The sequence below is a fragment of the Microcaecilia unicolor genome, chromosome 3 (assembly GCF_901765095.1).
Source record: "Microcaecilia unicolor chromosome 3, aMicUni1.1, whole genome shotgun sequence".
Taxonomy (NCBI): Eukaryota; Metazoa; Chordata; class Amphibia; order Gymnophiona; family Siphonopidae; genus Microcaecilia; species Microcaecilia unicolor.
This window is the reverse complement of record NC_044033.1, coordinates 5,848,633-5,873,599: the sequence shown is the minus strand read 5'-3', so window position 1 is coordinate 5,873,599 and position 24,967 is coordinate 5,848,633. Positions and strand designations below refer to the sequence as shown.

General features: G+C 46.4%; 1 protein-coding gene across 3 annotated transcripts in view; it reads left to right on the top strand.

Annotated features, from left to right (window-relative positions):
• The window catches only part of ITPKB (inositol-trisphosphate 3-kinase B), a 163,922-nt gene that overhangs the window by 96,692 nt on the left and 42,263 nt on the right, over nt 1–24,967 (top strand). For all 3 annotated transcript variants that reach the window (XM_030195734.1, XM_030195732.1, XM_030195733.1), the window contains 2 exons: nt 15,683–15,782; nt 17,550–17,763. In XM_030195734.1, coding sequence (XP_030051594.1) covers nt 15,683–15,782; nt 17,550–17,763 — 314 coding nt within the window. The remainder of the gene's footprint in view (nt 1–15,682; nt 15,783–17,549; nt 17,764–24,967) is intronic.

Genomic DNA, 24,967 nt, shown 5'->3' with positions numbered 1-24,967 from the left:
TTGTCAAAGAGATGGGTCTTCGGTAGTTTGCGGAAGTTGGTCAGTTCATAGATCGCTTTTAGGTTGCGTGGCAACACGTTCTAGAATTGCGTACTCATATAGGAAAAGGTTGATGTATGCATTAGTTTGTATTTTAGACCTTTACAGTTGGGGAAATGAAGATTAAGGAATATGCGAGATGATTTTTTAGCATTCCTGGGTGGTAGGTCTATCAGGTCTCACATGTAAGCTGTCATCTCATCTCAACCGAAAAAAAACAAATGGGGTTCACACTTTCCACCAAATTCAAGAGATCAGTCCAAACACCAGTCGGTATAAAATTGAGCACTCATCGATTGACCCCTGATGAAGGCTTTTTAAAGCCAAAACACGGAAGTTGGTGTTTGGACTGATCTCTTGAATTTGGTTTCTTTTCCACTTCCTTTTGTGTTGTTTGTATTCTCATCTCAACCACCATATTACTTTTGCTTCACAGCATCCTCAGTCCTGACTAATACAGGGGGGATTGGCCCTTACCCTGAATCGAGCCCAGATCGTTCATATGGTAGCCTCTTCTGAGAGCAAACCAATCCTTCATTAGGTCATGTAGTGAAGCTTGCAAAAGGTCCATCCATAGTTGGCATCCCCGGTCCTGTCATTCCTCTCTTCCTCTTGAAGTAGGTTCAGAATGAGAAACGGATGTTTTCCGGAAGAGAAATCAAAATTGTAAGCTAGTGCAGAAGCACTCTCTGGAGATAGAGCATCCAAGATGGAAATAGAAGTGATCTGGTGTATGGGTTCCTGTCTCCATCTGCTGGTTGGAAGATGTGGTAACGTGAAGAAAGGTGGGCTCGGAGCCTGGACAAAGCAGAGCCACCCAGTGGGTTCAGGTGAACAGAAAAATACTACTTTAGTAAAAGAAGTAGGTATGGGGGTCCTGTTAGTGTCACAGGCAAGGGAAAAATAACTTAAGTAGTCCATATATATAAGCAAGGTCCTCCCATGGTCCTGCTCCTTCAAGGCCACAGCCTGCACTACTGTATCTAGTCAACATTTACCAACCAGCCTTTGGCCTGGTCAAAGTTGAACTTGTCCTACCTGGCTGTCACAGTTACAGTTCACAGTTAAGTGGTGGAAGTATGTGCAGTGGGTCTTCGCTGCTTCACTTTGGACGTTCCTTAACCTAGCCTATTTTTTGTCTATTGGATTGTAAGCTCTTTGAGCAGGGACTGTCTTTCTTCTATGTTTGTGCAGCGCTGCGTACGCCTTGTAGTGCTATAAAAATGCTAAATAGTAGTAGTAGTAGCCATTCCCTGAGATTCCTGGACCATGCCCTCCTGGCTCTGCCCTTCTGTGTGCCCCCCCCCCCCCCTCCAATGGCTGGACTGCATTTTTAAGGTGGCTCCGACACTGAAGAAATGTCCTTAAGGGGAAGTGGATCCCTCACAGAGGGCAATAAGGAAGAGGTAATTTTGGTTGGAGGCTTATAATGCTTGATCCCAGCCTAGTTCTGATCAGAAGAAGCCTAGATACTGACACACCAACTGTATCAACACTAAAGGTTTTAGCTATTACATTCGATGACATTCTCTTTTTCCTCACACATAGTAACATAGTAAATTACGGCAGAAAAAGACCTGCATGGTCCATCCAGTCTGCCCTACAAGACAAACTCATATGTGCTACTTTTTGTGTATACCTTACCTTGATTTGCACCTGTCCTTTTCAGGGCACAGACCGTGTAAGTCTGCCCAGCACTATCCCCGCCTCCCACCACCAGCTCTGGCACAGACCGTATAAGTCTGCCCAGCACTATCCCCGCCTCCCAACCACCAGCCCCGCCTCCCACCACCGGCTCTGGCACAGACCATATAAGTCTGGCCAGCACCATCTCCGTCTCCCACCACCGGCTGGCTCTGCCACCCAATCTCGGCTAAGCTCCTTAGGATCCATTCCTTCTGAACAGGATTCCTTTGTTTATCCCACACGTTTGAATTCCGTTACCGTTTTCATCTCCACCACCTCCTGGGGGAGGGCATTCCAAGTATCCACCACTCTCTCCGTGAAAAAATACTTCCTGACATTTTTCTTGAGTCTGCCCCCCTTCAATCTCATTTCATGTCCTCTCGTTCTACCTCCTTCGCATCTCCGGAAAAGGTTCGTTTGCGGATTAATACTTTTCAAATATTTGAACGTCTGTATCGTATCACCCCTGTTTCTCCTTTCTTCCAGAGTATACATGTTCAGGTCATCAAGTCTCTCCTCATACGTCTTGTAACGCAAATATGTTGCTTCCATAGAGACTAAAATGACTTCTTCTATTTTCCCGCTCTTCATCAACTCGCTCCCCAGTCTTGGTACATGCTTTGGTGATCAGTGCCATGGAGTGTTAAAAAGCTTTATATCAAGAACGTAGGCTTTAAGACACCTGTCTTCAAAACGTCTAGAATACAGCTGTCAAACTAGACCTAGGAAACACGAAAAGCACGGCTACCACTATCACGTCTTATCACTTTCTAATAAAATTCTTCTGCTGACTTATCAGGTACCTCCAGTATTAAATTCTGACTGAAGAGAAACTCAATAGTACCAACAAAATATGTCGCCACAATTGAGGGCTAGAATGTACACCGACTTCGCAAGTGTAACTTTTATATAAGGGAATGAAGTCCTCGGTATTGGCTGGACCACAACGGGCTGATTTTCAAAGCACTCTGTGTAACTTTGTACGTCTAAGGGTTCTGAAAATACTCGATAGCCTCCTCTACTTAGGCTAGCTCAAGTCACATCCCAGGATTTCTAGCCCTATGCCAGCCCTCTAGAAGTGCAAATAGTACAAAAATAGGGGCTCATTTTCAAAAGAGAAAAACGTCTAAAAAGTGGCACAAAACAGCATTTGTTTTTCTCACCAAAATGTCCAAATTAGTGTTTTCAAAACCGATTTTACAGACATTTTTCTATGCAGTTCATCTGCAGTGTATCCAGATCTCAAAGGGGCATGTTAAGGGTGGGATTTTGGGCATTCCTAAGACATGAATGTTTTTCAGGCGTAATGGAACAAAACGAAAATGTCCAGGACCAAAATGAAGGCGTTTTGAGCTAGACCTGTTTTAATAATGATTAAGCCCCAAGACAGTGCCCTAAATGACCAGATGACCACTGGAGAATTAAAGAAATGACCCCCTCCACCCACCCCCCCAAAATGTGAAAGAACGAACCTTTTCTGTAGATGGGAAGGCGATAGAACTAGAGGAAATGAAATGAGATTGAAGGGGGGCAGACTCAAGAAAAATGTCAGGAAGTATTTTTTCACGGAGAGGGTGGTGGATGCTTGGAATGCCCTCCCGTAGGAGGTGGTGGAAAAGAAAACGGTAACAGAATTCAAACACGCGTGGGATAAACATAAAGGAATCCTGTTCAGAAGGAATGGATCCTAAGGAGCTTAGCCGAGATTGGGTGGCAGAGCCGGTGGGGGGGAGGTGGGGCTAGTACTGGGCAAGACTTCTACAGTCTGTGCCCTGAAAATGGCAGATACAAATCAAGGTCAAGTATACAGATAAAGTAGCACATATGAGTTTATCTTGTTGGGCAGACTGGATGGACTTGTACAGGTCTTCTTCTGCCGTCACTTCAGTGTCAAGTGCCAGCTTCCCAAAGGAAAAGATGAGGCCTAGTTTGAGACGAGCAAGAAAAAACAGGAAGGGAGAGGGGAGGTCATAGAAGAGGGAACAAAATGATGGGACTGCCGTGCAGCCACATTTTACGCTACCTGTGCACGCCTAGCCACACACTTCTATACAAGCTTCTCATGGTATCCACATTCGACCCCCTCACCCCCCCCATGCACTCGGAGCCATCCAACAACTGTCCATGTAGTCCCACCCACCTAGAGAAACGCATCTTTCTGCAGTGCTTGACCGCTCTTATCAGCTACTTATGTAAATGAGAAGGCTTTTAAAGGAGCTTAATCTTCACACCACGGCTGTAATAATTTTTTACAGATACGCTCACTAGTGACGACTACTACTACTATTACTATTTAGCATTTCTATAGCGCTACAAGGCGTACGCAGCGCTGCACAAACAGAGAAGAAAGACAGTCCCTGCTCAAAGAGCTTACAATCTAATAGACAAAAAATAAATAAAGTAAGCAAATCAAATCAATTAATGTGAACGGGAAGGAAGAGAGGAGGGTAGGTGGAGGCGAGTGGTTACAAGTGGTTACGAGTCACAACCAATGTTAAAGAGGTGGGCTTTCAGTCTAGATTTAAAGGTGGCCAAGGATGGGGCAAGACATAGGGGCTCAGGAAGTTTATTCCAGGCGTAGGGTGCAGCGAGACAGAAGGCACAAAGTCTGGAGTTGGCAGTAGTGGAGAAGGGAACAGATAAGAAGGATTTATCCATGGAGCGGAGTGCACGGGAAGGGGTGTAGGGAAGAACGAGTGTGGAGAGATACTGGAGAGCAGCAGAGTGAGTACATTTATAGGTTAGTAGAAGAAGTTTGAACAGGATGCGAAAATGGATAGAGAGCCAGTGAAGGGTCTTGAGGAGAGGGGTAGTATGAGTAAAGCGACCCTGGCGGAAGACGAGACGGGCAGCAGAGTTTTGAACCGACTGGAGAGGGGAGAGGTGACTAAGTGGGAGGCCAGCAAGAAGCAGATTGCAGTAGTCTAAACGAGAGGTGACAAGGGTGTGGATGAGGGTTTTGGTAGAGTGCTCGGAAAGAAAGGGGCGGATTTTACGGATGTTGTAAAGAAAGAAACGACAGGTCTTGGCAATCTGCTGGATATGAGCAGATAAGGAGAGAGAAGAGTCAAAGATGACCCCAAGGTTTCGAGCTGAGGAGACAGGGAGAATAAGAGAGCCATCAACAGAAATAGAAAACGGGGGGCGCGGGGAGGTGGGTTTGGGGGGGGGGGGAAAATGAGAACCTTTTCATTCTTTGAGACATTGGATGCATACACTTTGCATACTGCAGAACCAAACCTTGACCCATGAGGCAGGCATTGTTTCACGCCGAAACACGGCCCGTTTCGGGTCACCTGTCAAAGGACTACTGTTGTCTCAGTCTTGAAGGCCCAGTGTTGCTTTTTTTCTTTGTATACTTTCTATGTATGCTGTATTACCCTCTCTATCTGTTTTATACACAAAAAAGTAGCACATATGAGTTTATCTTGCTGGGCAGACTGGATGGACCGTACAAGTCTTTCTGTGCCGTCATCTACTTTGTTACTATGCTGCTTATTTTCGAAGGAGAAGGGCGACCATCTTCCGACACAAATCGGGAGATGGCCGGCCTTCTCCTAAGGCACACACTCAAAATGGCATACACTCGAGACAGGGCTACCGCTGGTGGCCACGTTGGACCGGCTGTAGTCCCGAAAGACCGAGCGGTAAGCCAACGTTGGGCTTACCGCCTCTCTGTAAAAGGGCCACTAAGTGACTTGCCCAAGATCAGAAGGAGCCAGTGTGGGATTTGAACCTGGCTTATCTAGTTCCCAGCCTACTGTTCTAAGTGGAGGAGTGGCCTAGTGGTTAGAGTGGTGGACTTTGGTCCTGGGGAACTGAGTTCAATTCCCGGCAGAGGCAGGTCCTTGTGACTCTGGGCAAGTCACTTAACCCTCCATTGCCCACCGCATAGAGCCTGCCATGAGTGGGAAAGTGCAGGGTACAAATGTAACAAAAATTAAAAAAAATAACCATTAGGCTTTCTGGCCTGTCAAAGTTTAACCAGTTGGAGAAAGAACTCTTGGTTCAAAAGTTGAGGTCTGTCTGGTTAAGCTGAAGCTTTAAGTTACTCTTTGAGAAAGATCTAGCCCTGGTGAATCTTTCATGAAAAACAAGTGATCAAGTGATTGTTTTCCAGCTCAGGTATTTTATAACTTATCCAGGATGTCATGAATGCTGGAGCTTGGAGATTTGCAGTCTGTCGCTCTGCTTGTGCAGCAGACCTACCCTGTTTATCACAAGGCAATAAAAGGATTCACAACTTCAGGGATCTCCTGGGAAAGGGAACAGCCCGAAGAAAGGGCACTCTTTAGACAGAACTGTGGCCCTGCCTGATAGGATCTCGATTTTAACTGCTTGTATCTTTCCTGTGTCTTGTGCTAAGGTTTGTCACATGACTCTTCAGCAGTAGAACAAGGTACATTAGTTCATATATAGGAAGTTTTTACCTGTCCCCAAAGGGTTTATAATCTAATGGGGTAATTCTGTAACTTTGTTGTTGAGTGCTAGAATGCTAGTGTGAGTCAGCATCGATGTGCCCCACTTACGCCAGGTCCCGTGGCATTAGCTGGCACGCCTAGGTACACCATGCAGTATTCTGTAAGTTCTACACATACAATAGTACCATGCATGCTCACGTGTGTGGCCCTGCACTTTCTTGAAGAATAGTGGGTAGTGCATTTGGTTGTATACGCGATGCTAATTGTTGCAATTGTGTGCAAGGCACACACACCTGATGGTTGTAGAGCAACCTTTAATGTTTACACTGAGGCAGCGGAGAGTGACCTGACTTTCATATAAATACATAACTATTACCGTACTGGGACAGACCAAAGGTCCATGAAGTCCAGCATCCTGTTTCCAACAGAGGCCAATCCAGGTCACAAGTACCCAACAGTAGCAACATTCCATGTAGAACCCCAAAGAATAGCAAGATTCTAGAATTCTAAAGAATAACAAGATTCCATGCAGAATTTCAAAGTGTAGCAACATTCCATGTGGAACCCCAAAGAGTAGAATGATTCCATTCAGAATCCCAAGTACATAAGTGTTGCCACACTGGGACAGACCGAAGGTCCATCAAGCCCAGCATCCTGTTTCCAACAGTGGCCAATCCAGGTCGCAAGTACCCAATAGTAGCAACATTCCATGTAGAACCCCAAAGAATAGCAAGATTCTAGAATTCTAAAGAATAACAAGATTCCATGCAGAATTTCAAAGTGTAGCAACATTCCATGTGGAACTCCAAAGAGTAGAAAGATTCCATTCAGAATCCCAAGCACATAAGTACATAAGTGTTGCCACACTGGGACAGACCAAAGGTCCATCAAGCCCAGCATCCTGTTTCCAACAGTGGCCAATCCAGGTCACAAGTACCCAGTAGTAGCAACATTCCATGTAGAACCCCAAAGAATAGCAAGATTCTAGAATTCTAAAGAACAACAAGATTCCATGCAGAATTTCAAAGTGTAGCAACATTCCATGTGGAACCCCAAAGAGTAAAAAAAATTCCATTCAGAATCCCAAGCTCATAAGTACATAAGTGTTGCCACACTGGGACAGACCAAACGTCTATCAAGCCCAGCATCCTGTTTCAAACAGTGACCAATCCGTGTCACAAGTACCTGGCAAGATCCTGAAAAAGTTCAATATATTTTATGCTGCTTATTCTAGAAATAAGCAGTGGATTTTCCCCAAGTCCATTTTAATAATGGTCTATGGACTTTTCCTTTAGGAAGCCGTCCAAACCTTTTTTAAACCCCACTAAGTTAACTACTTTTACTACGTTCTCTGGCAAAAAATACCAGAGTTTAGTTACACATTAATTGAAGAAATATTTTCTCCAAATTTGTTTTAGCTTCACTGCGTGCCCCCAAGTCCTAGTATTTTTGGAAAGGGTAAACAGACGCTTCACATCTACCCATTCCACTCCACTCATTATTTTATAGACCTCTATCATATCTCCCCTCAGCCGCCTTTTCTCCAAGCTGAAGAGCCCTAGCCGCTTTAGCCTTTCCTCATAGGGAAGTCGTCCCATCCCCTTTATCATTTTCGTCGCCTTTTTCTGTACCTTTTCTAATTCCACTATATCCAAGATCAGAGAGAGTCGATGAGATTTGAACTGTGGCTTCTTTGCTGTTTACCCTGGTGCTTCAACCACTAGGGAACAAATCCACTGAAAAATCTGACTCTTGCCACTCAACAAGTTAAGGGGATTTCTCTTGAGTGATGAATTTTTAGCTTTGAGGAAGTTCAGTTTAATCCAGTCTGTTTTTAACGTGGAACCTCCGAAAGACTATTTTCAGCATGGACCATTTAAAGAAACTCACTGCTCTGATTCTGACCGCCCTGCCACTGGCTTGCCTTTGAGGCTATTTGTGAATCACTTGGCCATTTCTGGAATGAAAAAGGGCAACCTCCCTGAATTCTAGGTTAAAGGTTTTTTTTTGTCATGTTGAGCAGTTCCTGTTCAGTTACTGCATTTACAGTAAAGCCCCTGAGGAAGGACACTGTGTTATTACTGCACACATACAGGAATGGAAGCAACAGAATATGCAGGAGAAAGCTCAACATTTATAGATTAGATACGAAAGAGCTGGAAACAGTCACTCTTCTCGTAGCTAGCTGCGAAGCGCTGATGACAGAGTTTTTATCCAGAGACACAATAAGGTGGAGCGTCTCATCTTGGAAACTCTGTAAATGTTACAACATCAGAGTACCGGAAAAGCATTGAGATCATGACCCTAAGAGAGAATTGTGGGAAACGAAGAGGTTATGATCACCTGGGACCTCCCCCATCTCAACAGATAAAAAGCTGGATGCATAAAAAAGTCTTAGTGGCAGTAGCTTACCAAGGGGGGGGGGGGGCAATGGGGTGCATGGAGCAGTCGCACGGCTGTTGGCTCTGCCGGTTTCCTGCCCCCTCTGATGTTACTTCCTGTTCCAGGGCAGAGGACCGGCAGAGCCGACACCTGCGTGACTGCTCCATGCACTCCCAGGCGGTGAGGTGTAGCGGTGACCTGCCCCAGTGGCAGCCAGCCTAGGTACACCAGAACAACATTAATCATAGAGGTTTCAGTCCCGAGCAGTTAAGGTCACTGCCGCTGACTGGGTGTGCCTGACTCCAATATGGAAAGGCCATGGCCAGTGGTGATCCTAGGTCAGCTGCCACCTGTGGCGGATCGCAGCAATGCACCCCCTCCCCCCCCAGGGTGCAGCAGTGTCCGTCCCCCCAGGGTGCAGCACAATACCCCCCCCCCGGCGCAATGACCCCCCTCCCCAGCGCATCAAGCCCCCCCCCCCCCCCCAGGTGCATTCTTGGCTGCTGGAGGGTGCAGGAAGTAACCTGTTCCGGGGCAGAGAGAGCAGGGAACCAGCAGAGCCGACAGGCGTGTGGCTGCTCTCTGAACCCTCCAGCAGCGTGCACCTGGGGCAGACCGCCCCCACCGCCCCGCCCTTCCTACGCCACTGGCCATGGCCTGCTTTAGCCCCCCCCCAGTGGTTACTCCCTGATACAAGGGGAAACTGGCAGAGAAGGAAGGAGCAGGTAAGTAGTACTGGAGACAATGCTTAAGGGTGGGGATAAGAGACCTCTGCAGGCAGCCCCGACCCCCACCATCACTCCACACACACAGTCCAGGGGTTCTCAACGCATTCCTTGGGGCACATCCAGCCAGCCAGGTTTAGGATACCCACAATGAATGCATAAGGTAGATTTGTATGCAAATTTCTCATGCATATTCATTGTGGAAGTGCCCCTGAGATTCTCAATCACACATCCTATCTGTGGATTTTGTATAATCCAAAAATGGCCTCTCAACCTACTACAAACAAAGGGATTTGGGTGGTGATTTTATTTATTTATTTATTTATTTGTTTGTTGCATTTGTATCCTACATTATCCCACCTATTTGCAGGCTCCAAATCAAACAGTTTTATTAACTATGCACTGAAAAGCAGACTGAACATAAGAACTGCCATACTGGGTCACACTAAAGACCCATTGCCACGAAATGCCTAGCATCCGCCTGGGGTTAACCATGTGGCCACCTGGAGGGTCTGCACTCAGCACACCTCAGGCCTGCCTGCACCTGGGCATGTGCTCTATACTGACATCCTCCTCCCACCCACTGAGTCCCACTTGCCTCTGGGCAAGTCTCCCACTCAAGTTATTCCCCAGTGATTTCTCAGGGTTCCCACAGTTCCTGGAAAGCACCCACAGACCCAACACACAAACCACCAGATTCTTAGTCCAGGACAACAGAGCCAATAAATTAACAAGGTTTATTGTCACAGAATTAGAACAGTGAACCATATAAAACAGATGGGAAAGTAACAGGCAATAACAGGTAACTGTAACAGCTTTACAAGAAAAAGATGGTCACCATGTGCTGGTCAAACAAGGGAAGTGCACTGGGGAACAAATATCATGCATTCACATAAGAAGTTACAGACATAAGTCCCTTGTTTCATCACACTCGCCAAGCCCAGTATCCAGTCTAGGTCACAGGATCTTGGCAGGATCCCAAAAAGTAGATCCATACTGCTCATCTCCCACAGATAGCAGTGGCTTTCTCTTTGTTAATGGTTTGACTTTTCCTCCAGGAACTTCTCCAAACCTTTTCTAAACCCAGTAGTGCTTACTTATCCTGGGGAAGTGCTACACACATTTTTTAAGTCTTCTATTTTTTTTTTTACTTGGAATTTTTGTGTGTGTGTGTGTGTGTAGGATTCCCCATGAAAGACCTGGTTCTGTCCCAGGCTAGGTCTGCTCTCAGTAGTCTTACTCCCCAACTAGCTTCAACCAGTGTTGTAGCCACAGGGGGGGGGGGTAGTCTCTGGATCCCTCTGCTTTCCTTGCCGGCAGGGAAGCCAAGCCCCACCAGCTGAAGACCTCCCCTGCCCGAGTCACACTTGCAGCAGCACTTAATCAGCCAGCTGTCTCGCATGCTCAGTTCAGGTCTAACTAAGCATGTGCTGGAGAGCCAGCATTAGCGGCAAAGTGTACCTGCTGAGTAAGTGCTGCTGCAGGTGCAACTCAGGCAGAAGAGGTCTTTAGCTTGCAGGGCTTGGTTTCCCCACCAGCTCAGGTATTTATATTTTGAGGAGCCAAGGGCAGAGACTGGGGTCATGGGGGGGTGGGGGAGGAGAGGTCAAGGTGCTTTATTCTTGTTCCCTAGTTCTACATGGACTGTTGCTACTATTGGAAATTCTACGTGGAATGTTAATGTTGCTATTCCACTAGCAAAATTCCATGTAGAAGCCTGCCCTTGCAGATCAGCAACGCGGCCGCGCATGCTTCCGTTTCTATGAGTCTGACGTCCTGCAGGCTTCTACATGGAATGTTGCTAGTGGAGGAGTAGCCTAGTGGTTAGTGCAGCGGACTCTGATTCTGGGGAACTGGGTTCGATTCCGACTGCAGCTCCTTGTGACTCTGGCCAAGTCACTTAAACCTCCATTGTCCCTGGTACAAAATAAGTACCTGAATATATGTAAACCGCTTTGAATGTAGTTGCAAAAACCTCAGAAAGGCAGTATATCAAGTCCCAATTCCCTTTCCCTATTGGAGATTCTAGATGGAATGTTGCTATTATTTGTGATTCTACATGGGATGTTGCTATTCTACTCACAGAAACAGAAGCCTGCGCGGCCGCATAGGTGATCTGCAAAGGCAGGCTTCTACATGGAATGCTGCTAGTGGAGGAGTAGCCTAGTGGTTAGTGCAGCGGACTCTGATCCTGGGGAACTGGGTTCGATTCCCACTGCAACTCCTTGTGACTCTGGGCAAGTCACTTAACCCTCCATTGCCCCTGGTACAAAATAAGTACCTGAATATATGTAAACCGCTTTGAATGTAGTTGGAAAAAACCTCAGAAAGGCAGTATCTCAAGTCCCATTTCCCCCTCACAATATGCTTTTGTAAAAGGGGAAACTGAGTTGCTATTCAGGCATTTATTTGGAAGGGTGTGAATAAAGATATTTATATTCCGAAGTAGGTGGGTCTCCCTTACTGGGCTCTGTTCTGGGTGAATGGTCACAGAGATTGCGTCACCCACCTACACTCGCAGTTTTGTTTAACCTCCCCAAGGTCTCGGGAGTAAATCTGGGTGTCCTTCTTTTTGGCTGTGCAATCTTCATTTTTTCTGCCATGGAAAACTCATGGTTGCTAGCCCAGGCCTCTTTTCCTTTCTCCAGTGCCATGGGAATAGAATTGGAAAGAGGATCGGAAAAGAACTAGGGGAAAATGTAGTTTCAGAGCGGTTTCTGGCCGTATTTAGAGACAGCGTCATCTCCACTACAGTTTTAAGGAGCTTTAACAATCTGACCACACATTGCCCTCCAGCAAATGCACATTCACACTGGACAGTACCAGGACCTGGACTGTACACAGGGACTCTCAGTACAGCTCTCGGACAGGGGAGCTAATAATATGTACTTTAAAATGTCTGTTAGTCTTCCCTTTTTTTGGCAGGAAGGTTGGGGCAGCCTTCTGCCTGCCAATGAGCGCTGGCTGGCCGTCTTCCCTTCCTGCTACCAGAGAAGCAATAAAAAGCCAGTTTAGAGGGACAGTTTAGTCAGGATGACTGACAGAAAACACAGGCGGACTTATAAAGGGAATGGGACTTATATACCCCTTTCTGAGGTTTTTGCAACTACATTCAAAGCGGTTTACATATATTCAGGTACTTATTTTGTACCAGGGGCAATGGAGAGTTGTGACTTGCCCAGAGTCACAAGGAGCTGCAGTGGGAATTGAACCCACTAACCACTAGGCTACTCCTCCACTAGCAACATTCCATGTAAAAGCCTGCCCTTGCAGATCAGCAACACAGCCGCGGAGGCTTCTGTTTCTGTGAGTCTGACATCCTGGCTTCTACATGTCCTGGCTTTTACATGAAATGCTGCTAGTGGAATAGCAACATTAACATTTCATGTAGAATCTCAAATAGTAACAACAGAATCTCCAACAGTAGCAACATTCCATGTAGAATCTCAAGTAGGGAAAGGGAAATGGGACTCAATATACTGTCTTTTCTTACATTCAAAGCGGTTTACATAGTATATACAGGTACTTATTTGTACCTGGGGCAATGGAGGATGAAGTGACTTGCCCAGAGTGGGAGCTGCAGGATCAGAGTTCGCTGCACTAACCACTAGGCTACTCCTTTGAAAATTGCCCTAACAATGTAATTAAGATTTAGTGCTCAGGGAACCCGAGGGGGAGGGGGAAAACGGACAAGCCTTTCACTGCATGCTGCAGAAATGTATAGAAGCCATATCCTGGCACTTACGAACCAGGGGCGTAGCCAGACCTCACGGTGGGAGGGGCCAGAGCCTGAGGTGGGGGGGGGCACATTTTGGTATGCTGCTTCACTGCCCCCCCCCCCCCCCCCCCCGCTGCTGCCCCGCCACTCCCTGCCACAGATACCTTTGCTGGTGGGAGTCCCCAACCCCCGCCAGTTGAAGCCTTCATCCAGCGCCGGTCTCCAGCGCCACCGCTTTGCCTGCCCTGCTGTCTCTTCCCCTCACGTCCTGCATGCTTTTAGTGAAATTGAGCATGCTGAGTTTCACTAAAAGGAGCGTGCCGGACGTGAGGAGAAGACGGAGCAGGGCAGGCAACGAGGCGGTGCTGGAGACTGACGCTGGATGAAGGCTTCAGCTGGTGGAGGTTGGGGAACCCTGCCAGCAAAACCAGGGGCCCATAAGAAATTTGGGGGGCCCAGGCCCCCGTGGCCCCACCTAGCTACGCCACTGTTACAAACACAAGCTGAATTGTGGATACAAGGTTGGACTAGGTGATATACTAAGACACAAGAACTCACTGATTTCCACTTATCCCTGGGAGTAGGTAATGTGGAATCTTGCTACCCTTTGGGATCCTTCCAGGCACTGTTCCCTGTAAGCTGACGGGGAGTCCTCCAACTTCGCTGCCAGTGGGAGATGCTACTGCAATATTGTGTCGTCAATCGCTAGGGACAGACAGGTTCCCTGGAGTCCTGCAGAACTTGCCTGTCCCTCCCAATTGAAAATGTGATGGTGAAACAGCACCCCCCGCTGGCAGGGCTGTAATGGTGGACTCCCGCTCAGCTTAGAAGGAACAGTGCTTGGACTGGCCACTGTTGGAAACTAAGCTAGGCTAGATGGACCTTTGATCTGACGCACTATGACTATTCTTAGATTAGGTGTTGCAGAGACTATGAAAATGAGGTGATTTGGAAATTGGTTGAAAGAACAGCAGCTGAGACTTAAGGACTTATTATTATTTATTGCATTTGTATCCCACATTTTCCCACCTATTTGCAGGCTCAATGTGGCTTACAGAGATCTGTTATGGCATATTCATTATAGGATACTAGATACAGATGGTAATATACAAAGGTTAAGTCAGGGTTAAGTATAGAAATGTGCCTACCTAGGGGAGAGGAGAAACGGGATAACGGACAAGAAGGAACTACTTTACAATGAAAAGCTGTAAAATGAGGTCACAGTATGTGACTCCAAGAAAACAGCAGGAAATGTTTCTTTCTGGAAAGGGTGGAGAATTGTGGAATAGTGTCTCCTGGAGGAGGTGGACACAGATGGTAACAGAATTTAAAAAAAGCCGGAGGTAAGCACAGAAAATCTTCACCTGAAAGGAGGAGAGCAACCGGGGTGTAACACAAGTACTGGGAACAGGGTGGACCTCCCCCCCCCCCCCCCCCCCCACCAGTGCTCATCCAGAGAAATCAAGGAAGAAAGTAAAAACACAGATCCATCCTTGTTAGAAAGGTATCTAAATTCCATTCTGAGGATTTAAAATCCGTTCCTTTCTCTGGGTCCAGACTGAGGTGGTTTGTTCTGGGAAGTAGAATCTCCTCACATCGGAACGTGTGCTAATGTTTACAGTAGCTCTTCAGTAGCAGTTTGATTTTATGGGGACCCCCCCTGCCCCCCGCTTCTGTCAGGATGGGGTACCCCAGCACGATGTAGAAGGGCAGATGACTGATACTGGTCTGGCGCAGTCTGCCTGCCGAAAGCGATTTTGGCTCCAGATAGGGGGGACGGATTGAGCCAGGCCAGGTTTCATTTCCGTTGGCTTCAATGGAAGTAAAACCTGGACTGGCTTATTCTGGAGCCGTATGGTAACCCTACCCTCTAGGTCCTGCCCCAGCTTGCATTGCCCAGAGAGCTTTGGGCCTGTTTACCAGGAGAATGAGGAATGGTGGGAAAAGAGAAGAGAATTGTGGGGCTAATGACACCTTTTAACGCAGTTGACCCTCTGCTGTGGCTGACATAATTGTTTTGTGTGTCCCTGTGTTCTCTGTGCGAAATGGGCCTGGCCTTTGAGATGTTTTGCTTTCTGTTGTCTCCTGGCATATGGATTCCGGAGTTTTCTTTCCATTGTTTTAGTCTGTAAAACCACTGTGACCTGTAGGCCGTTTTTCAATAAACATGATCATGGAGCCTTTTCTGTGTGTACAGCCTGTTCGTACACGTGGAGAAGGGCTTTAAAACATACGTGTGGAAAGCAGATGCAGGAAAGCATTGCACCTGCGTGTGTAAGTGGCCTTGAGCAGCGGCAGAGGTGTAACATATGTGTCATAGGCACAGGACATTAAACATTTACACCCTGGTCGGAGTGCTCCCAAGGCTGGATCCGGGGGCCTGTTTTCTAAAAATAAAATAAGACGAGGCACCTGTTAAAATGACTCCCCACATCTGTGAATTACTTCATAATGAGCAGAGACACCTGTTAGGAGCTCTGGGTTGGAAACAAATTCTACTGTTAAACAGAAAAAGATGTTACCCATCTGCTGGCCCCACCTCATTGGGTTTCACGCTTTTTCCCGGCAGGTCTGAAACTGAACCTTGGCAACGGCTCAGGTTCAGCAGCTCAGGCACAAGTTTTTCCGAAACACCGTGAAACACCCTATAGAGACAGAAAAGCTGTGAATTATTTTCTTGGCATGTCACGTCCTTTTATCTTTGTTTACAGAGCAAATCATGGCGGAAGATCAAGAACATGGTACACTGGTCCCCCTTTGTCATGTCCTTCAAGAAAAAGTACCCGTGGATCCAGCTGGCAGGACATGCAGGTACTGTGGAAGAGCTGGGCCGGACCGTGGGCTGAGGCTGGAAGGAGCAGGTGCAGTTAGGGACCTTATGCTCGGGATGTTCTGCAAACCAGAGAAGAGACGACTGAATGTCCTTGTGGGGAGTAAAATGGTACAGAGGCTGCGACCCAGTTTTTAGACATTCAGCCAAACCTGGTTTATAAACTTCCATCTGCGTGCATTGTGGGATTTGTAGTCCTGCTGTCATTTGCCATCAGTGCTGCAGCTTTCACAGTTTGAGAGACGTCGGTTAGCTAGAACCAGTGGCGTAGCTAAGGGGGGCCACGGGGGCCTGTGCCCCCCCAAATTGGCTCTGGGGCCCTGGTTTGGCTGGCGGGGGGCCCCAACCCTCACCAGTTGAAGCGTTTGTCTCGTGTTGTCTCGTTATGCCTCTCCTGTTTTCAGTGGCGCCGTGCATGCTCAGTTTCATTAAAATGAGCGTGCAGGGCGCGCTGAAAACAGGAGAGGCAAAACGAGACCAGCGCTGGACAGACCAACGCTTCAGCTGGTGGGGGTTGGGGATCCCCGCCAGTCAAGGTACTTTTGCAGCGGGGGGGGGGGGGGAGGCAGGCTAAAATGTGCCCCCCCACACCTTGGGCTCTGGCCCCCCCCCCCCCCCCCCCCCCCCCCCCCCCCGTCGAGGTCTGGCTACATCCCTGGCTAGAACAGTGTCCTTCAAAAACCCGGGTCACATCAGAGCACTAGGGTTGTGCTGTATTTGGCTGAGGGCTCTGGAAAGGACCGGAACAGCAGCAACTCTGATGTGCTTAATCCCCATCTATAGCAGTGTGAACCTGAGCAGCCCCTGTGCTTGAATGGCTCAGTGGGGTGCCTGACTCAAGCCTGCTTGTCCATGGAAAAACCAGGGTGTTACACTTGCTGGGCCCCTGGAACTTTCAAAGGCTTTACATGACTATTACCTTGAAAGAAAGAAGAGAGAATCATAATTATTTTTCATAGATTTAAATTCAAGCGGGATAAATGTTTAAATGCTCTGAGTAGCCTAGTGGTTAGTGCAGCAGACTTTGATCCTGGGGAACTGAGTTCAATTCCCACTGCAGTTCCTTGTGACTCTGGGCATTGCCCCTGGTACAAAATGAGTATCTGAATATATGTAAACTGCTTTGAATGTAGTTGCAGAAACCTCAGAAAGGCAGTATATCAAGTCCCAGTTCCCTTTCCCTATTTGAGATTCTACATGGAATGTTGCTGGTGGAATAGCAACATTAACATTCCATGTAGAATCTCAACTAGGGAACTGCCTTTCTGAGGTTTTTGCAACTACATTCAAAGCGGTTTACATATATTCAGGCACTTATTTTGTATCAGGGGCACTGGAGGGTTAAGTGACTTGCCCAGAGTCACAAGGAGCTGCAGTGGGAATCAAACCCAGTTCCCCAGGATCAAAGTCCGCTGCACTAACCATTAGGCTACTCCTCCACTCCACCCACCCATGCTCCTCCCATAGCCACGCCATAGGGGCGTGGCTATGGGAGGAGTATGGGCGGGTCACGTGCTGTGTGTTAGAATTTGGAAGCAGCACACCCTCGTTGCGTGCCTAGATTCCCACCAGGTTTCAGGTGTAAGTCTTTGCTCCCAAGCTTGGGCTCCGGAATGCACACTGTTATTCTCTCAAAAGCGCATCCTATGTAGAATAGCTCCGAATGCGAATTTCAGCCCCATTTCCCGAATCCAGCCCTTAGTGCAGGTGAAAGCAAGTATGTCATTGTGTCACTTTGTGCTTTGTAGGTAGTTTTAAAGCTGCTGCCAATGGGAGAATCCTGAAGAAGCACTGTGAGGCCGAACAGCGCTGCCTGGACCGCCTGATGAACGATGTCCTAAAGCCCTTCGTTCCCGCCTACCATGGTGATGTGGTGAAGGATGGGGAGCGATATAACCAGATGGACGACCTACTGGCCGAGTTTGATGCTCCCTGTGTCATGGACTGCAAGATGGGTGTGAGGTATGTTACCTGTTCAATGACTGTAGCATTTCAGCTGCAAGGAGACACCTTCGGATGGGACAGATCGAAGGTCCTTCAAGCCCAGCATCCTGTTTCCAACAGTGGCCAATCCAGGTCACAAATACTTAGCAAGATTCCAAAAACTACAAAACATTTTATGCTGCTTTATCCCAGAAATAAGCAGTGGAGTTTCCCCATTTTAATAATGGTATATGGATTTTTCCTTTAGGAAGCCATCCAAACCTTTTTTTAAACCCTGCTAAACTAACCGCCTTTACCACATTCTCTGGCAACGAATTCCAGAGTTTAATTACACATTGAGTGAAGAAATATTTTCTCAGATTCGTTTTAAATTTACTACTTTGTAGCTTCATTGCATGCCCCCTAGTCCTAGTATTTTTGGAAAGCGTAAACAGAAACTTCACGTCTACCTGTTCCACTCCACTCATTATTTTATAGACCTCTATCATATCTCCCCTCAGCCGTCTTTTCTCCAAGCTGAAGAGCCACAGACACTTCAGCCTTTCCTCATAGGGAAGTCGTCCCATCCCCTTTATCATTTTCATCGCCCATCTCTGCACCTTTTTAGTCCTGGTGCATTTAAAGTAACTAGGAAGCCAGGACAGAAGTCTCGTGAAGCTTGGGTACAGTGGATGGAGGTATGGGGGTCACCTGACAAGCTGTTAGGATGATGGGAGTTTTAGCAAGTTTACTTTCTCATAGTAACATAGTAACATAGTAGATGACGGCAGAAAAAGACCTGCACGGTCCATCCAGTCTGCCCAACAAGATAAACTCATATGTGCTACTTCTTGTGTATACCTTACCTTGATTTGTATCTGCCATTTTCAGGGCACAGACTGTAGAAGTCTTGCCCAGAACTAGCCCCACCACCCAAACACCAGCCCCGCCTCCCAATCTCGGCTAAGCTTCTGAGGATCCATTCCTTCTGCACAGGATTCCTTTATGTTTATCCCACGCATGCTTGAATTCCGTTACCATTTTCATCTCCACCACCTCCCGCGGGAGGGCATTCCAAGTATCTACCACTCTCTCCGTGAAAAAATACTTCCTGACATTTTTCTTGAGTCTGCCCCCCCTTCACTCTCATATCATGTCCTCTCGTTCTACCGCCCTCCCATCTCCGTAAAAGGTTCGTTTGCGGATTAATACCTTTCAAATAGTTGAACGTCTGTATCATATCACCCCTGTTTCTCCTTTCCTCCAGAGTATACATGTTCAGGTCAGCAAGTCTCTGCTCATACGTCTTGGAACGCAAATCCCATACCATTCTCATAGCTTTTCTTTGCACCGCTTCCATTTTTTTAACATCCTTCGCAAGATACGGCATCCAAAACTGAACACAGTACTCCAAGTGGGGTCTCACCAACGACTTATACAGGGGCATCCACACCCCCTTTCTTCTGCTGGTCACACCTCTCTCTCTATAGCCTAACAACCTTCTGGCTACATGGAATTACCTCTTGTAATTCCATGTATTTGTGTAGAAGTAACAATTGTTGCAACTAGTAAAATTTATATCCCACTATATCCAATGATTACAGCAGGTTACAACAATACAGACATAATAATCATAGAAATACCAATAAAACAAATAACCCAGGAGTATCACCTCCTTCTGACACAGGGCTAGATGCACTAATCAATCGTTAGAGCCTTTCCCTTACTGATTCCCTTAGCGAATCGGTAAGGAACGGGAATTGCATCAAGGAATAGGAATGCAAATGAGCTGCTCGTTGTAGCTCACTTGCATTCTCTACTCCGTCGTTAAACAGTCAGCCAGTCGGCCGGTCGAGCATGCGCAGAGCAGCCAAGCGTTATGCTGGCTGCTCTGCGCATGCCAAGGACGTCCTTTATGGATGTCCTCCACTATTAAAAAAAACCTCCCTCTAAAAAGACGTTCTTTTTACAGGCTACAAGCTAATGTACGGTTTAGAGGCAAGAGAATAAAAACTAACCTGACGATACGGAGGAGCCTTCCAGCCCAGAAAAGCTGCTTTTTATTTTCTTTCAGCCTGGCACAAAGGCAAGCGACGCTTAAGCAGTTTTCAGCTTGCGCCCCCCAGGATCGGGACGTGAGAGGACACAAATCAAAACTTTTTGGACGTCCCTCCCTCCAGGTCTCTCTCAGCCAGTCACAGCGTGTAACAGCTAAACGCGCTGGGATTGGCCGAGAGAGACCTGGAGCTGATCAGTTATGCTATTACTTGTTCTGGTTATCAATAGAAATCAAACAAAATAAAACATGGAAAAGAAAATAAGATGATACCTTTTTTATTGGACATAACTTAATACATTTCTTGATTAGCTTTCGAAGGTTGCCCTTCTTCGTCAAATCAAACAGGCTCCGATGCTGTAGGCTCTTTTTTGGACATTCAACCCCGCAATAATAAAAACGTCCTTTTTGGCCATGCTTCACTCAACTCAGAGACCTGGAAGTCTCTGAGCCAATCACAGCCTGCTTAGCTCAGCTAAACGTGCTGTGATTGGCTCAGAGACTTCCAGGTCTCTAAGCTGAGTGAAGCACGGCCAAAAAGGACGATTTTATTATTCCGGGCTTGAATGATGTCCAAAAAAGAGCCTACAGCATCGGAGCCTGTTTGATTTTTTTTTTTAATAAAGCTTTGCTTTAAAAAAAAACATCCATTTTGGGTGGCCCCCCCCCCCCCCCCCCCCCCCCTCGGCAATAATAAAAACGTCCTTTTTGGTCATGCTTCACTCAGCTGAGAGACTTGGAAATAAGGGAGGGACATCCAAGTAAGTATAGTTGTGGCCAAGTTCTTAGAGCAGCGATCTTGTGGCGGGTTCAAATCCCACTAATAGTTTTGTTAAAAAAAAAAAAAAAGGATGCGCACTTGGATTTTTTCCCCACTTTTTTAAGTTGTATGAAGTCTTTATTGAACATTTATCAAAACAGCATAACAAAATACAGCACTCCAGAACAAGTAAGTAATAGCGTAACTGAGCAGCTCCAATCCCGTGCAGCCCCAACGAGAGGTACAGACCTCTCGTTAGATTTTCCAGCGTTTTCCAGCGTTTAGGGAATCGGAAGAGGTTAGTGCATCTCATTACAATAGGGTTTCTACATGATTTGCTCTTCTGCATTCCGTTTTCGTTAGCTTCTACCGTCCTCGGAAAAAAGTGTTTAGTGCATGCCAGGGTTTGCTACTTGCTCGTTAATGGCTTGTTAAAGGCTCGTTAGGTTTAGTGCATCTGGCCCACAGTGATATATTAAATGATGGCAGATAAAGACCTGACCGGTCCATCCAGTCTGCCCAACAAGATAAACTCATTTACATGGTATGTGATACTTTATATGTATACCAGAGTTTGATTTGTCCTTGCCATTCTCAGGGCACAGACCATAGAAGTCTGCCCAACACTGTTCTTGTACTAAAACTTCTGAAGATTCTGGAATCCTGAAGAGTTACAAGATTCCGGAATCCCAATTAGTAGCAACATTCCATGTAGAACCCCAAAGAGTAACATAGTAAATGACGGTAGATAAAGATCTGATTGGTCCATCCAGTCTGCCCAACAAGATAAACTCATTTACATGGTATGTGATACTTTATATCCGAGTTTGATTTGGCCTTGCTATTCTCAGGGCGCAGACCGTAGAAGTCCACCCAGCACTGGTTTTACTCTCCAGTTACTGGCGTCGCCACTCAATCTCCACTAAGATTCCACGGAACCATTCCTTCTAAACAGGATTCCTTTGTGTTTATCCCACGCATGTTTGAATTCCATTACCATTTTCATCTCCACCACTTCCTGTGGGAGGGCATTCCATGTATCCACCACATTACTCCTGAATCTGCCCCCCTCAAACTCAATTCATGTACTCTAGTTCTACTGCCTTCCCGTTTCTGGAAAAGATTTGTTTATGGATTAATACCTTTCAAATATTTGAATGTCTGTATCATGACACCCCTGTTTCTCCTTTCCTCAAAGGTACATATGTTCAAGTCAGCAAGTCTCTCCTCGTACGGTTTGCAACACAAATCCCATACTATTTTCATAGCTTTTCTTTGCACTGCTTCCAGTCTTTTTCCATCTTTAGCAAGATACGGCCTCCAAAACTGAACACAATACTCCAAGTGGGGCCTCACCAACGACTTCTAGAGGGGCATCAACACCTCCTTTCTTCTGCTGGTTACACCCCTCTCTACGCAGCCTAGCATCCTTCTGGCCACGGCCGTCGCCTTGTCACATTGTTTCTTCACCTTTAGATCCTCCGACACCAACATCCCAAGGTCTCTGTCCTGATTCGAGCTTACTAATCTCTCCCCGCCTATCCAGTATCTCTCTTTCGGGTTTCTGCACCCCAAGTGCATCACTCTACACTTCTTGGCATTAAATTTTAACTAATTAACTAAACAACTGGAAGAACAAACAAATATATGATATGATAGTGATGATTGTTGTTAATTGATTTTGAGATTTAGTAGTGATTAAATTTTAACTGCCAGACCCTCAACCATTCTTCTAACGTTTGGAGGTCTCTTCTCATCGTTTCTACTCCCTTAGTACATAAGCACTGCCACGCTGGGAAAAGACCAAAGGTCCATCAAACCCAGCACTCCATCTCCGACAGCGGCCAATCCAGGCCCCAAAAACCTGGCAAAACCCCAAAATTTAATAACGATCAATAGACTTTTCTTTAAGGAATCTATCCAGACCCCCTTTAAACTCAGCAAGGCCAGCTGCCGTCACTACCTTCTCCGGCAATGAGTTCCAGAGTCTAACTATGCGCTGAGTAAAGAAAAACTTTCTCCAATATGTTTTAAACCTACCACATTCTAATTTCATCTTGTGTCCCCTAGTTCTATTATTGTTAGAAAGCGTAAACAAATGCTTCACATCTGTCCGCTCTACCCCACTCATTATTTTGTAGACCTCTATCATATCACCCCTCAGCCGCCTTTTCTCCAGGCTAAAGAGTCCTAGCCGTCTTAACCTCTCCTCATAGGGTAGTCGTACCATCCCTTTTATCATTTTCATCGCCCTTCTCTGCAACTTCTCCAATTCCTTTATATCTTTTTTGAGATGAGGCGACCAGAACTGAACACAATACTCCAGGTGCGGTCGCGCCATGGAGCGATATAACGGCATTGTAACATCCTCATGCTTGTTTTCCATCCCTTTTCTAATAATACTCAACATTCTGTTCGCCTTCTTGGCCACCGCAGCACATTGAGTGGAAGATTTCAACGTCCTATCCACGATGACTGCCAGTCTATTGGCTTTTTTCATGTCATCCTCAAAAAGGCAAACCTTTCCTTCTAACCCTTCAGCAATATGTCCCACAAATATATTAAACAGAATAGGCCCCAGCACCGACCCCTGAGAAACGCCACTGCTCACCTTCCTTTCCTCCGAGCGGATTCCATTTACCACCACCCTCTGCCATCTGTCTGTCAACCAGTTTCCAATCCATGACACCGTGCTCACTACCTCACCCTGTTTGACCCTGACAGATGCATCCAGTTTAGATCCGTTTCTTGTTTTTGCCGTTACCTGCAGTCCTAGTTTTGGATTTTTATCAGGTAATCAGGCCCATAGCGTCACACATGCAGTGGATAAAACTGGAGCTGAATCAGCCCGCCAAGGTTGCTCTGGGTTAGGTGGTAAATGGCAAAACCGTACATGGAATTAGCAGAGTTGGACACATACTACTACTACTACTGTTTAACATTTCTAAAGCGCTACTAGGGTTACGCAGCGCTGTACAATTTAACATAGAAGGACAGTCCCTGCTCAAAGAGCTTACAATCTAAAGGACAAGAGTGAGACAAATATAGGACAATCAAGCCATTGTGACATCACTGATGAGGTTGGCTCTTAGGCATTGGTGGAATGAGGCATTATGACATCACAATCTCAGCTCTGGATACAAGAGACTGAAACTCTTCACACTAAGGGGGGAAGTGGGCCAAGTATAGGACAGTCGAGCCATTGTGACATCACTGATGAGGTTGGCTCTTAGGCATTGGTGGAATGAGGCATTATGACATCACAATCTCAGCTCTGGTTAAATCACTGCTATATGTAATACTACTACTACTACTTAACATTTCTAGAGCGCTACTAGGGTTACGCAGCGCTGTACAATTTAACAAAGAGAGACAGTCCCTGCTCAAAGAGCTTACAATCTAAAGGACAAGAGTGAGACAAATATAGGACAATCAAGCCATTGTGACATCACTGATGAGGTTGGCTCTTAGGCATTGGTGGAATGAGGCATTATGACATCACAATCTCAGCTCTGGATACCAGAGACTGAAACTCTTCACACTAAGGGGGGAAGTGGGCCAAGTATAGGACAGTCGAGCCATTGTGACATCACTGATGAGGTTGGCTCTTAGGCATTGGTGGAATGAGGCATTATGACATCACAATCTCAGCTCTGGTTAAATCACTGCTATATGTAATACTACTACTACTACTTGACATTTCTAAAGCGCTACTAGGGTTACGCAGCGCTGTACAATTTAACAAAGAGAGACAGTCCCTGCTCAAAGAGCTTACAATCTAAAGGACAAGAGTGAGACAAATATAGGACAATCAAGCCATTGTGACATCACTGATGAGGTTGGCTCTTAGGCATTGGTGGAATGAGGCATTATGACATCACAATCTCAGCTCTGGATACCAGAGACTGAAACTCTTCACACTAAGGGGGGAAGTGGGCCAAGTATAGGACAGTCGAGCCATTGTGACATCACTGATGAGGTTGGCTCTTAGGCATTGGTGGAATGAGGCATTATGACATCACAATCTCAGCTCTGGATACCAGAGACTGAAACTCTTCACACTAAGGGGGGAAGTGGGCCAAGTATAGGACAGTCGAGCCATTGTGACATCACTGATGAGGTTGGCTCTTAGGCATTGGTGGAATGAGGCATTATGACATCACAATGTTAGCTCTGGTTAAATCACTGCTATATGTAATACTACTACTACTACTTAACATTTCTAGAGCGCTACTAGGGTTACGTAGCACTGTACAATTTAACAAAGAGAGACAGTCCCTGCTCAAGGAGCTTACAATCTAATAGACAAGAGTGAGACAAATATAGGACAATCAAGCCATTGTGACATCACTGATGAGGTTGGCTCTTAGGCATTGGTGGAATGAGGCATTATGACATCACAATCTCAGCTCTGGATACCAGAGACT